The sequence below is a fragment of the Eutrigla gurnardus genome, assembly GCF_963514095.1.
Source record: "Eutrigla gurnardus genome assembly, chromosome: 22".
Taxonomy (NCBI): domain Eukaryota; kingdom Metazoa; phylum Chordata; class Actinopteri; order Perciformes; family Triglidae; genus Eutrigla; species Eutrigla gurnardus.
In genome coordinates, this window is record NC_139933.1 from 8,859,516 (window position 1) to 8,873,408 (window position 13,893).

The 13,893-nt window shown below is 40.1% G+C and overlaps 1 protein-coding gene across 2 annotated transcripts in view; it reads left to right on the plus strand.

Annotated features, from left to right (window-relative positions):
* Positions 1 to 13,893, plus strand: part of plce1 (phospholipase C, epsilon 1) — a 70,991-nt gene that overhangs the window by 13,372 nt on the left and 43,726 nt on the right. For both annotated transcript variants that reach the window (XM_084040512.1, XM_084040513.1), the window contains exon 6: positions 110 to 319. In XM_084040512.1, coding sequence (XP_083896638.1) covers positions 110 to 319 — 210 coding nt within the window. The remainder of the gene's footprint in view (positions 1 to 109; positions 320 to 13,893) is intronic.

Consider the following 13,893-nt stretch of genomic DNA (forward strand, 5'->3'; position numbering starts at 1 on the left):
AATGGTTTTGGCGTCTTGAACAAATCAAGCCTTCAGTTTTATCACTCCTGACATTGTTCCTTATTTATAGTTTACAAACCTGCTGAAATATTTTCCTTCTTCCCGTAAGATGACCAAGTCAGTGTGTACTGGAACCAGAGCGATTGTCAAGACGCTGCCGTCAGGTCGCATCTCAGAGGAGGTCTTGGAGGAGGTTGTTAATCAGAGGATACGGAAACCCAGCAAGAACGATATGTGGCCAATCGTTGTGCGTGGTATTGGAGAAGAATTCAGCATCTGCAGGGAGATACTACGTCTTGTTGGAGTTAAGCTACAGCAGGTAAGAGAATGTCACACAGACCTCACAAGACTTCAGTTAATTCCAAAGGCATAATGGAAGCATTCCATACTTCAAAGACTCAAATGTGCTGTAAAGGTGGATGAAAATGTAGATTCAAGGCTTCTCAGGTCTTGAAAAGTTTTTATTTTTGTTCTCACATGCCCCCAGTAAGAGAAAACTGCAGCAGTGCAAAAAGGTTAAGTAAGTCTGCCGTGTTAGTCAGCACAATTAATGTGTGCATGTTTTCCATGATCATCTAAACCAAGGGGTTACTAAGGTTTCCCTTTTTAAGAGTTAAAAGAAATATGTTGCAGCGGGAGGTAATTAGACTTTATTGTGCACATGACCTTACATCAGCGATGGTTCGTCTCAAGCTATAATGTGCTTTAATTGCTTTAAAATGATGTGGATACTCCACAGATGATAAGGTGTTGGGCTTACTATGTGATTTTCTCTCTCTTTTCTCTGCCACGAGAAAAAGTGAAGAAAAAAAAATCAATAGTTGCAGTGGCACAAGAGTATATGACTTTATCGGAAAATTGTTCTTGGATGTTGCTCGCCTCTGTTTGGTTTGAAATGTAATGCCTCTTATCCATGAAGGATGAATGATTTGCTCAATGAATATGTTAATAGACAGACACGCACACAGGCCCTTTGTTCAGGGTAGGCCCCTTACTGCGGAAAATAATGATTTATTCTCTCTTAGTTCTGCTCCCCATATTCCTGACAGACAGAATGACTGAGGCTTCTCTGTGTGTGTGTGTGTGTGTGTGTGTGTGTGTGTGTGTGTGTGTGTGTGTGTGTGTGTGCGTGCGTGTGCGTGTGCATACTGAGCAGAGTCGGCATCTACTTTAAAGTTATAGCCATGGAAATTGCCGGAGAAGGTAAACGAGCAAGACAGAGTGCGAAAGTTAGAGAGAGATGGAGGACGGAGGAACAGAGTGAGTGAGACGGAGAGGAGACCCAGGACAAAGTGATCAGATTTTTCCAACACAAATTTGAGTTAGTATGTGTTTATTATTATTAATTTAGATGGCGTAATTGTGAATCATAATACGTCGATAAAACATATAATAATGATACGATTCCATCAAAAGAAGATAAATGATCAAATAAAATGATCCTCCAGTCCTATGTTACTCCACTGTATCTTTACAAATAGTGATTTGCTGCTTTATAACTGCTCTGATTCCCATTTATTGATCCTTTAAATTCCATTGAAATATCTTGTATATTTGTGTGCTTATTGTAGCAGGAAGAGCGTGTCTACCTGCGCAGTAGACTGCGTTCTTATGATTCTATTCTGACCTGTGCACAATCGTATAATGTGCGTGCATAAATACATGGATATGTATTTGTCTTTTTATGGGTTCATGTATAGCCACAACAGAGCCAAGGACTGTCTAAAGTTTCTCATGTGTAGACGGGGTTCGTACTCATGCTGATGTCCATGCTGCACTGTGGTTTCAGACTTTGCCAAAGTGTTTTTATGGGTCCTCTGTGGTCGTAGAAATACGGGTTGAGTTAAGTCCAGGCAGCGCTGCTTTAATAATGAGCCTATTGAAAATGGGGGAGTTGCCAGCACTTTCCTTGTCAAAACACCATCCGAGCTACTCCTGTTAGGGGTCACCAGAGATCCATTGAGAACACTGAGCAGCAGTGAATAAGGAGAGTTGTAGGGGGACTGTCATCAGGATCATAAAAAAAAACTATGAAAAAGTAGGAATGCATCCCATTAAAAACACATGGGAGTCATTGCCATCATAAACATGCAGTCGCAAACAAACTTGTATTAGCATCCAGCAGATAAAGACATCACAATGGAAGATCAGGGAGTCTATGCCATTTAGGTAAAAATCAAAGAAATGCTGTTTCTTTTCATCCTAAAACATCTTGTCACACTAATGTAGATAGGCTGTCATTCTGATAATATATTGTATATATTGCATTGTTCGGTTGTAAAATTTTGTACATCTTTGCAAAAAAGAGAACACTGTTTCTTGTCTGTGCACGCACGTACACACACACACACACACACACACACACACACACACACACACACACAGACTTTATGGCACGTAAGCCTGACTCTGCAGTAATCATGTTGAGGAGTTTTCTAGAGGTATCCTGTGGCTCCTTGTGTTTATTGCTACAACTAATGAAGCGAGCCAAAGAACACAGGATTATGAGAGAGAGAGAGAGCGAGACACACACACACACACACGCATGCACGCACACACACACACACACACACACACACACACACCCTAGTAGAGAAAGAGGGAGAAAATGGGATTTTAACAGTGGAAAAAGAAGAAAATCTGCCATGGAAGAAAAGTGAGAAACAAGGTGGGGGACAATCAGGCATGGACTATTTGAGAGAGAATAGGGGAGAGTGAGAGAGTGGAAACAAAAAGGGGGTTTAGACCAAGACAAAGCCATGAACTTATGTTTTATATAGGTTTCTACATACGTTCATGATGGAAAATGAACAGGATGGAAAATATTATAAATGGGATGGATGGGAAATACTTTTTGGGATATCACACGAGTTAATGGTACAAATGCAAAACAAAATTGAAAATGAGTTAATTTAATCTATACACAGATCAATCTACCTACAATCTTTTTAAAACTGCAGTACCACTAAGTGTCAGGGACATTTAACACAAAATAAGGAAGGCTTAATTTAAGTAGGCTTAACGGTGAAACACAAACACACACACACACACACACACACACACACACACACACACACACACACACACACCTGGCGCAGGGATCAAAGAGTGTCTTTAACCAGAAGCATTTTAGTGTTTGCCTTTGGTTGAGTCTAACAATTAGAGCCCTGCTGCGTCCTTCTATTTGACTCAAAGTGGTGTCAGGCTAAGTGGTAAGTGACCATGCGTACCCCTGCACACACACAGGCAGGCACGTACGCACGTAGACTACACACCTTTTTACCAAAACAGTTTGGGTTGAGTGTTTTTGGGGCTGAGAGATGCTTGTAAATATATCATCTTCCCATAATAGAGAATGCGAGTAGTCTTTGGGGACAGGAACACATTCTTCCTCCTTAGGGACGCTCTGTGCTTTCCTGTTTCTCTTCAGTGTGTCTTTTCATAGCTGGACTTGAAGCCAGAAGGTTGCCACTACGTCCAGGAATATCTGCATTGGGACATTTCATTCATTTGCACTGTTGCTCCAGCCAGACACCTGAAATACTAACTCATCCCACTTTGAAACTTATCTAAATCAGACCACGTTTAATTTTCCACTCTTGCACGCTGCATTTTATTTGAAAGCACAGATCACCTAAAGTAGTGTCTGTTAGGTTTGATTCCCAAAACAACAGTCCCGACTGCCTACATCATATCCTGTCTGGGTGGGTTGATAGAGGGAGAGAGAGTAGACACACACACTTTGGTGCCATGTGGATGTCTTGCTTTTGGTGATAATAACAGCCACACACACACAAACAGACTTTTTCCCTTCAGGTTGAACAAATACAGATTGTTTTTCATCCTTCAAGTCGCAAAGATAGCCTTCAGCACTGTCCATTTAAGAAGTTGGTTGATTTAGCTTCAAACCCAATGATTGCTCCATATATGAATAAACTGAGAATGAAGAATGAAAACATGACTGAAGTGAAGTGTCTTAAATTACATTTAATGATCATCCATATGGCTGGTGGTTTATGTCGTCGTAACTGTCAGGGCTGCGCTGCAGTGCTCATTGGTGGTATCTAGCTTTAGGACTGTTATATATGCGAACAAATATTAACTTGGCCGTTCCAAACACGGAGATGCAGCCTGCGACATATGGGAATTGTTTTTAAACGTTTTCTTGTTTGCGGTGTTAAATGCTATTTTCCCTCCAGCCCTTTTGCTAGTTAAATATCCATGCTGTTAAATGGGTCAATATGTTTAAAGACCGGTTATTTAAGAGCTCAAGTAATAACTCTTGCAAACACGTCCACATCTTGGTTACCAATTACTTCTTGTTTCAAACGTAGCATTTTAAGATTACATGTCCAGCAAATATCCGGATTTGAGACTCCCATTTTGTTGTTATGCTATTTTGTCAAGCGGTGATGTTGCACATCGGTTTTCCAGGTTACTGCTTCAGTAAATAGACTGGTTTGTTTATTTTTGTATGGTCATGAGACAGCATCAACAGTTTCCTTTAATTGAATATTTGCATAAAAAAGCAATAAAATCCTTTTGCTTGTTGTTATGAGTTTATTGAATGGATGTTAGAGTGACTGCCATTGAGAGATTTTAAGTGATGCACACAAAAGTCAATGAGATTACAATTACAATCCCAGTTTGAGCTATTGGAAATTAACAAATGGCTTTGTATGGCTGGAAGTAGGATTATGAGAGACCCCACACATAATTTCAGTTGTTAGAGTACAAACACTACATGTTTCCACAAACTGCCCGAGACCAAACTCTGAGAGGGCTTGACCCAGCTGCTTGCTGTGTGTAAACACCGTAATGTGCTAAAGGAAAAACAGTTAGCAGGACAAAGACAAAAAAAAAAAACATTTTGTAGTTGAGCAACATTGTAGCTTTCCACTCTAGTGCAGGACAATTGTTTGTTTTTTGTTTGGAAACGGAAAGGCAAGGTGTTACATTCTGTATTTATCCATCCGTCAACGTTTTGCATCAATTAAGCAACATTAATTGCATCATTTTTGTAATACAGAATGTGCCAGAATAAAGTACAGATATCTTTAAAAATGAAGATGTTTGTTATTTGGGGACTCAACATTTTGGTTGTATCGAACATATTTTATGCAAATTTGCCAGATCGGTTGGAAGATTGGCTGCATATTGAAAAACAAATATGATATCTAACTAGTGCCACCAAAAAAGGATTCAGGAAGGAATTCAGATTCAATGAGTAGGTTTGGTTCTGAATTGTAAGAATATTAACCCCAACAACCCTCCACACGTTTACCCTCCATGTATGTCACGCTCATTTACCCTCGTGTCTATCACTCTTATGTTCCCTCGCTGTGTGCTGTGCCACTACAAAGGAATGTGCCGAACAAGCCACTTTCTCCCCCAGCTGGGTGTTGCGGCTTAGTCTGAGATTAGTGTGTGTGCGTGTTTAGTTAGATGTTAGAACAATGTGTAGGACAGTAAATATCTAGTACAGTTTTTTTCCAGTGACAGCATCTTTAACAATGTGACCTCTCTGTTTTTTTAAACACAGAGAGACATCATTCCCAGCCCCGTCGTCGTTCTAAGTTCGCTTGAATGCGCTGCACAGGAGTGCATGTTGCTGCTGCCACTTGTTTTTGTTGAAACGCATTCCATCGGTTTGTTTTTGTGGGGTGACATATGGGTGTCAAAACTGCATGTGGGTGTGTTCTCACTTCAATGTGTGTGTGTGGGCTTAGGTCTCTGGAATCTCTGTGATATTGTGGGGAAATTGTGCCGCTCCAGAAACTGGGAAAGTGTCCCAACAGAGATCCAGAGCCGGGGAAGTTATGACTATGGGTCGAGACCCGGCACACAAACGTAAACAGTGGAGGATTTTGACCCCAAGAGGTGAATATGGTACATAATCAGGTATAGGCACACACATAATCAATATCACATAGCCTGTATGTGTCACTTTTTGGATGATAATGGATTATTATGTAGAATTAAAGTATTATATTACTACTAAACGAGAAATGTAAACAAGCACACTTCCTGTCTTCTTGACTTACTTTCTGTTCTGTTGACCTCTCCCAATTGCATCACCCTCATGTGAGATAGCATCTCACAGCACCCTGACTGCATGGCTGCTACATGTGTCAACCTGATTCTGTACTCGCATTTTAGCTTTGAAGATAACGCAGTAACAGTTTTGATTTGAAAAGGAGCATTCGGATGGAAACGGACCAAAAACGGATTAAATGAGAGCATGAAGCAGTCGCGGGTCATGCTATTATTGTTGCACTCAAAGAATAGCACAATTGAGATAAATATAGCCTCCCCTTCCTAAAGTTATGAGTTGAGAGGTCATCTGGAGGGGATTTATTTAAAATCAAACTAATCTTACAGGATGTGGTACCATATTGGTTTTATAGTGCATTTCTGTTTGTGTGGAGCGGCATTGAATGGCATCACCAGATACAATGTCAAAGCAGGGCGTCCAAAAAAGCATGTTGTAGTATAACGTGATATAAAAGTTAAATGCAGTGGGCTCAGCTGCAAAGGCCCCACTGAGTAGTTTGGAGTTTATTAGGTTTCTTTGAACAAGTCACTGAATGTCTATCGATATCTGAATTGCTAAGCATGCCTTTAAATATACTCTATTTCCTTTTTCTGCCTTCCCTTTTGATATCAAAAGCAGGATAGGTAAAGCGATGACAATGTGAGAGCTGATGGTATGAGCCGTGACATCTGAAAAGTCAACCTTTGTTGCCATCTAGTGGAAAAGAGACTATATTGCGCTGGATTGCTAAATATTTTTGCTATGTGAACACCTATACCTGCTGACTCATGTTTCAAGAGACCATTATACCTTCCTCAAGCCCAAAATGACAATTTATAATTCTTGTTAATTGTTAATCCAACACCCTAAAACAATAAATGTATCAACCGATAAGACACAGTGAAAACAACGGATTGTCACGCTTGGCACCTTTGCTTTAAAATAACCTAATCAGTTAATCAATTAGCAAAGTAGTGATTTTTCTGTTGATGGACTAAATGATTAACAGACTAATCATCCCAGCTCTGTGATTGATCATGAAAACAACCATGAGTTTTTGCATTTCCCTCACCTTCATCAGCTATTTGGGGGGAAGTAAAGGGAGGTATTTGTCTTTTTTTAAGCAAAACATCCATAATGTAATTTCTGTTGTCTTCCAACTAATAGAGGTGATGCTTCATTTGCCTTTTAACTTTTAACCATCAGTGCTTACTCCTGCAAGAGTGTCCACCAGAGGGCAGCACATTTTATGAAATAAACAGCATGTGGTGTTTTCATGAGTTATCCTTGCAAATATTGAATTGTAATATATAAGCTATGTTTTGTAATAAACCACTCGAAGGTGTAAAGAGACAGATGGAGATAGCAGGCAGGTTTCTCTACGTTCAGTGGTTGAAGAAGATAGCACAGCATCATACCGTATCATCGTCTCAATCCATATTGATCTTGGGACTTTGTTCCTTCTAAAGGTAATTAATGTCATATGTGTAGTATAATGCATGGATCTGACTTCTCATTACTGACTCAGGAAGCCACTCTCATTAGCTGAGCATTGATCAAAGAAATGCAAAGCGAAGACGGAGGGCAGGCCAGCTGCTTTGCTTTGTTCTAAGAACCACTTTGATGTCAGCTGTGCATGAAACAGATTCATTTTTGTTGCACTTGATTAGGCAGAATCAATTAGTGGTAGACTAATTAATCAATCGGCCAGTCGGTTAATTGGGCTGATTAATGGCATTTTGAGATGATCGGTATCGGCCAACGCCTGCCCTCACAAGGCCAATAAACATTTTTTATTTTCACAGATTTTTCTGTGTTCAAGTGAATAATTCATAGGTGTTAAATAAATGTTCATTTAAGTTCAGCAATTTTGTGTCTCATTTGTTATTATTGTAAAATTGTTGTTATCAACAGGACATACTGTAGACACTTGAAGAAGAAGTTAGATTTCATCCAAAAAAGGACAAATTCACTTCCTCCCTGTGAAGATGTGTTCTATGACTTGTTAGGTGATTCCTAATTGTTATGGAAGTAGTACATTAGTTACTGATATGTCTACAGAGAGTGTGTTGATAATATAGATAATATGGTGTTTGTTGCAAGTGTTTGAGCTGGTTTAAAACGAAAAGCTACAACACTGGTCTTCTAATTAGGAGGTTGGCACCAGAGCATAGCTAATAACAAGTATCAAGTGGCCTTAGCTCAGTCTCGATTGGTTTAATGGTCCTACCAAAGCCAAGCTGGAATGTGGCTTATTTAGCCATTATGACACCTTAAAGGCGATTTGGGCTCAATGACACTTAATTATGCTTTATCTAGGACAGAACAACATAGAGGGTCCTATTTTACTTGAATATATTGACATGAGAAGTTCTCAGTTTGGATAAATTGTATAGTTATGTTCACCATATGGATAATGCGCTAGGCATAAATGTTGAGTTTTTACGTTTTCCTGATGTGACACTTGATCGTACTCCATCTTTTTTTCCTGGAGCTCTCAGCCACACTTTTTTTATCGGTGGGTGGAGTTTGCGCCGCTGTCATTTGGATGAATTTGTTGACGTGAGGAGACGTGATCTCATCCAGAGCACTTTTTTAACAGGATAGTTCATATTTGACCTTGGAAATAGTTGTTTGAAAAAACAATTGCAATTCACGGTCCAATTACGAGCTTCTTCCAGAGCTTTATTAGTCTAAATCTGTAGTTTTCATGTCTCTATGAAAAATGTATGTGACACTTGGTTATACATAAAATAAACTGGTTTAGAAACATTTGGTGCAATCTATGTTTACTTGGCAAATACCAACACTCCCATTTAATATTTCATCCTGCTAAGTTCAAAGAGACGCCCCATAGTTCCTTTAAAATGTAAGCAATGGCAGTTTGCATAGTGCTGTTTGTAAGGACACGGTGTTATGGTCGTAGGCTACTGCACAGTTTAATTGGGTCACTGAGGGGAAGGTTTCGCACCATTTCCTGACTTCAACCAGGAAGCACAAGTTATCTTGTTGTATTACCAAAATGACTATCTAATACAAACATTGCTTTTTTTCTTTTAGCTAAATAACCTCTTACTTACTTTGATCGATTTGAACACCCTGAAAATTGACTCGGTGGGTCACTTTTGGATAAGGTCACCCACGCTCCTGAAAAAGGGCCTCCAGTGGTCGATTTTCAGTTTCAGTGTAATAAAGCCGAATCAAAACACACAGGCCTTATTTGAGTTTTGTCAGACATTGTTTGCACATTGAACAGGCTTCGTAGAGGAGGATCGATTGAAATCTTGTATGCCAGTGTGTCCTGTGTCTTTGTGTTTAGAGCGTGCTCACTGATACAATCTCCCCCGTTGCTGCTGGGTTGTGATGGGCCAGTTGCCTCATAACCTAATATGGGGGTACACTCTGTGTTAGGGCAGAGATCTCTGAGGCTCTTTCCCCCTCACTCTTGTCTCTCCCTTTTCTATCTCGTTCCTTTCCATCTCCCTTCTCTGTCTCTCTTGCTCTCTCTCTCCCTCCTCCTTAGACTTGCTCTACTGATGTAGAGATCTCTCTCACTCCCTCTACTCCTCTGGCTCTCTCTCTCTCTCTCTCTCTCTCTCTCTCTCTCTCTCTCTCTCTCTCTCTCTCTCTCTCTCTCTCTCCTCTCTTTCGCTCAAGCCTCCAGTTTTATAAGTGTACACAGACTAAGCTGGAGCTTGGTGGTTTTTCTTCCTTTCTCTTCAATATACCCGCCATTTTCTGTGCTACAGTAAGTAAACCGCTCACCATGAGTTCTTCTCGATGCACGTTGACTGAGAAAAGTCTTTTTCATTCAGTTGTGTGGCTGTTAGGATCATTGTTTTTGTCTGGTCAGTGTAACAGCAAGCAGTTGAGTTCATTGAGCCGAATGTGGCGCTCCAGGTTGAACACAGGGAAAGTGTTGCTAGTGTGTGCGATGCTGTCAGAAATACATATGAACTTATCTGAACTTAACTTAAAATGCGTATGAATGTATGAAAAAAGCAAGTTGTGCAGAAAAGCCTTTTAGACTTTGATCCGGGGTCTTTCTGTGTCTTAATTAAACAAATAAAATTATATTCGAGCAAGCATTCATGCAACAATAACTTTCTAATTTTTTACTTTATTTGTCTGCATGCAGAACCTGGATTATTGTTAATGTCCAGCACTTTAGGAACCGAAAAACATTCATCAGGCTTATCTCTGGCTGTCTGACTGCCTGTGTGCCGTGTCATGTAGGAGAGTGTAGCGGCGGCTCGCTGTAGTATGACATCATGAGAACTGTAAGTGGGGGGGAGTGGTGGAGTGGAGGGGTCCCACTGGGTGCTCTGGGTAATGGGTTCCAGGTTGTTTTGGCCCTCAAGATGACCCCATTTTTCTCTCTCTCTCTCTCCCAGACTCTTTCTCCAACTCCTCTGTCATATTTCGTCTTCTGTTATACTTCCTCTGCTCTCCGCTGGCTTTTCCATTCTGTTTCTTTCTCCTTCTGAAACTCCCTCTTGAATCATGTTTTGCCTCGTTTCCATCAGTCCTGGTAGTTATGATAACATATTACACATCAGCTTTATGACTGAAGTTTTAGAGACCATGATTCTGCTAACCAGTACGAGACTCAACTTTCTCATTTAGTTTTAACCACAAAATAAAGTTATTAGTGCCTCAGCTGTGTGCATGACCTCCTATTCTCTTTGATGTCTCCATCTTATTGGCTGGGCTGCATGGAGTGTACGCAATGGCTGCAAGAATACCAAAAGTCTACCTACATTCTGTTTATTATGGTGAAATATTTCTGCATGAACCAGATGTACATCTGCCGTTAGGGGGGTGAAGTTCAACTCTCTAATAACAGCATGAAACCAATAGACTCAAATTGCTTTACTTAATCAAGCTCTGTTTATTGTCCTCATTTTCTAAATCGCTGGGATGCAGCTGGTGAGCAACATGTTATCATAACTATAACTATGAACATATGGTAAGACCAAGGCTGAATATCGACAGAAATACCCATAAACTACCCGCCATGACTCTTTTTGTTGTAATTACATAATGATGCCTAACATCGATCTAATATTAATATTTAATCTCCTCCAAAGTGTACATTATCTATAATGATGACCTGGCATTTCACAAGTTTGACTAAGCACAAATTGTCAAAACCTTTCTCCTCCCTATTAACTCATACAAATTAGATTAGTTAGTCCTTTCCTGTAAATGTGTCTTTTCTGTTGCACTTTCTCTCTGTTCTCTGCTGTTTTTCCCCTGCTGGGTCTAAACGATGTTGGTGGACAGTAAATAACTGCAGCTATAACTGATAATCAATGCTTTAATGCTTGTGTTTATGACTATGTAATGCTGCTTATCGCTTGCTGTTTTGTGTTCAAGGTTAATATTTGTATTTGACTTTCGTATAAATTGCATGCGGTTGGTTTTCCCCCAGTGCTCTTGACTTCTGTGTGACACGCACACAAGAGTACACACACAGTAATGCCCAAAGCTTGTTAAAGGTGTGAGGCAGTGCTCAGGAGGTGGGCCTCAGCTCTTGGATCTTTGGTGAAACAGCTCCTTGTGAAATTCAACAGGGGATTATGATTCAAGTCACCTTTGGCCTCGCTCTCATTTTCCTCTGCTGTGCTCCGCTGTGTTTTTTTCCTCCTCATATCCTTTCCTCATCCTTTAGTTTTCACCTGATTCTCCACTCCATCTCCTGCTCTGTGTTAAACCTGCCTTCCTGTTTTGACAAACCTCTTTAACAAGTCATTTTTAGAGTAGTTCTAGGATCTATATTAATAAATCAAAGAAAGGGCCTAATCCTAGGAAGTAGCTGGATTAAATGTATTGTTCCAGACAGGCCATCATGTTATTGATACTGTGCATTTACTCGTCTTTTAGTCAAATGCTTGTGGAAGTCTTTAACCTGATTACATAACTGGGGCTCAGAGCCAGCCGGTCATAATTGGTATTATGAGCAAAGATAAATGACTGAATAATTCAAATGAAATTAAAGCTTTGAATTATGTGTGTGTGTAATATCTAATTGTAACTTAGATATATTATATTATTTTAAATGCTTTTTAATATGTGTATTGATTTAGCCCACTTTTTTCATGTAACACAGCCAAAGCAAATGTCTAGTGAATGTGTTCTAGCTATTGAAATTGAAGGGAGAAGCCTTTCTGAAAAACATTTGGGGGTTCCCAAACGCCCACACACTTTCAACAGCCTCATCATATATACAGAGCAGTACTGCATGCGTCTAACCCCACCATAATTCACCAGCTGATCTCTGGGTCACGCTAGAGGGGATTTCTCTCAACGCTTATTCTGTAAAACAACAAACTTTCTTATTAATCTGATAACCAAAAGTAGAAATAATTTCTTTCTTGTTTTCTTTCTTGGATTTAGCCGTCAGTCCAGTACAAACACCTCTTGTCTCCAGTTGCATCTTTTTAACATGGTTGATAATGCTGAAGCTGCCACCAAAACACAGTGTTTCGTAACCTTGGGACCAAGATAATATATCGAGTATGAGGTCATGCATTGTAGCGTTGATGTGTGTGGTGTGGTTCATCTCCAAATGTGCTGTGCGTGGTTGTTTGTGTCGATGCATTGCTGCCAATGCATTTTTCTTATTGGCTTGGTTTGGAATTTCTCATAAATAACTTAGATTTCAGTTGGATTATGACCTTTTTTAATATGTTTTCATGGGGGAGAGTTGTTCAAGTACGTCTTGTGTGTATTTTCTCCCATCGTATGCGCTCTTCTGTCTCATTTAAAGCAGATACTCAGACATTCGGCTCCTCTAGACTAAGCAACATTTACTCAAGTGCATGGACCACCTACACACACGCATACAATATATTCACATACACTCGGATAGAACTCTTCAAAGGCACATAAATACATAGAGCATACAGTAAAATACATGCATAAAAGTCTACGTAAACAGCCTGTTCGCGTACACGCATAAGAAAAACATACATGTATGCATAAATCTACATATACGCACCTACACACAACTTTTTCTGCCCGTGAGTTTGTTCACAGAAATGAGCGCAGCACTCAGTCAGTGGTGAGACAGTCCAGGCTCGGTCTGGGGGAAAGCAAACATTACCTTGTGGAGACAGAAACGGCAGAAAAGGTCAGAGCAGAACAGGACAGTGCAGCAAGTTTCTTGGTGATGCAAAGCAGGATTAGGAGTCTGGGAAACAACAAAACACACACACACACACACACACATGCACGTATGAAATTTCACATATCCAACCTGAGAGGGGGGATCTGTGTCTGGTTTATGGCTTTTGATTTGGTTGTCCAGGATGGGTTGGGTTAGAGTGTCTGGGAGCTGAGATACCAAAGCTGCTGAACATACCTGGCTCCTCACCGAGTTTTCAAATAGACTAGGTGCAGTCGATTCAAACGCTCTTGTCGCGTTAGGTGGGCAGTGTTCACGTGTTCTTCATTTCCCCCAGACAGCTCTGTGGGCTCCCTTTTCACGGCATTAAAGCAAACACACAATCCATGAAGGATTTTAGGAATATGGGGCTCTTTCTCAAACCTAAGCCTTCCAGTGTATTTAAGTACTTCAAGAATGAAGCAGTGGAGAGATTCAGCTGATTTTTATAGAGCTCACAGTGCTCTGACAAAATCATATTTAAGGCAGAAACACTGAGTTGCAACCTTGATATTAATATGCTGTATTGAAATAAGTTAGCTCTTATTTTGCTTTCTAAGGCTGTGTTGTCCCATTTTCTCCTTTATGTTTCTCAACTCTGTGTGTACATTTTAATAAAACAGAAATGTGATCAAAAAAGAGTTGATGGCAACAAGGCATATAGGATGATATGAATATTTGATGTAAAACA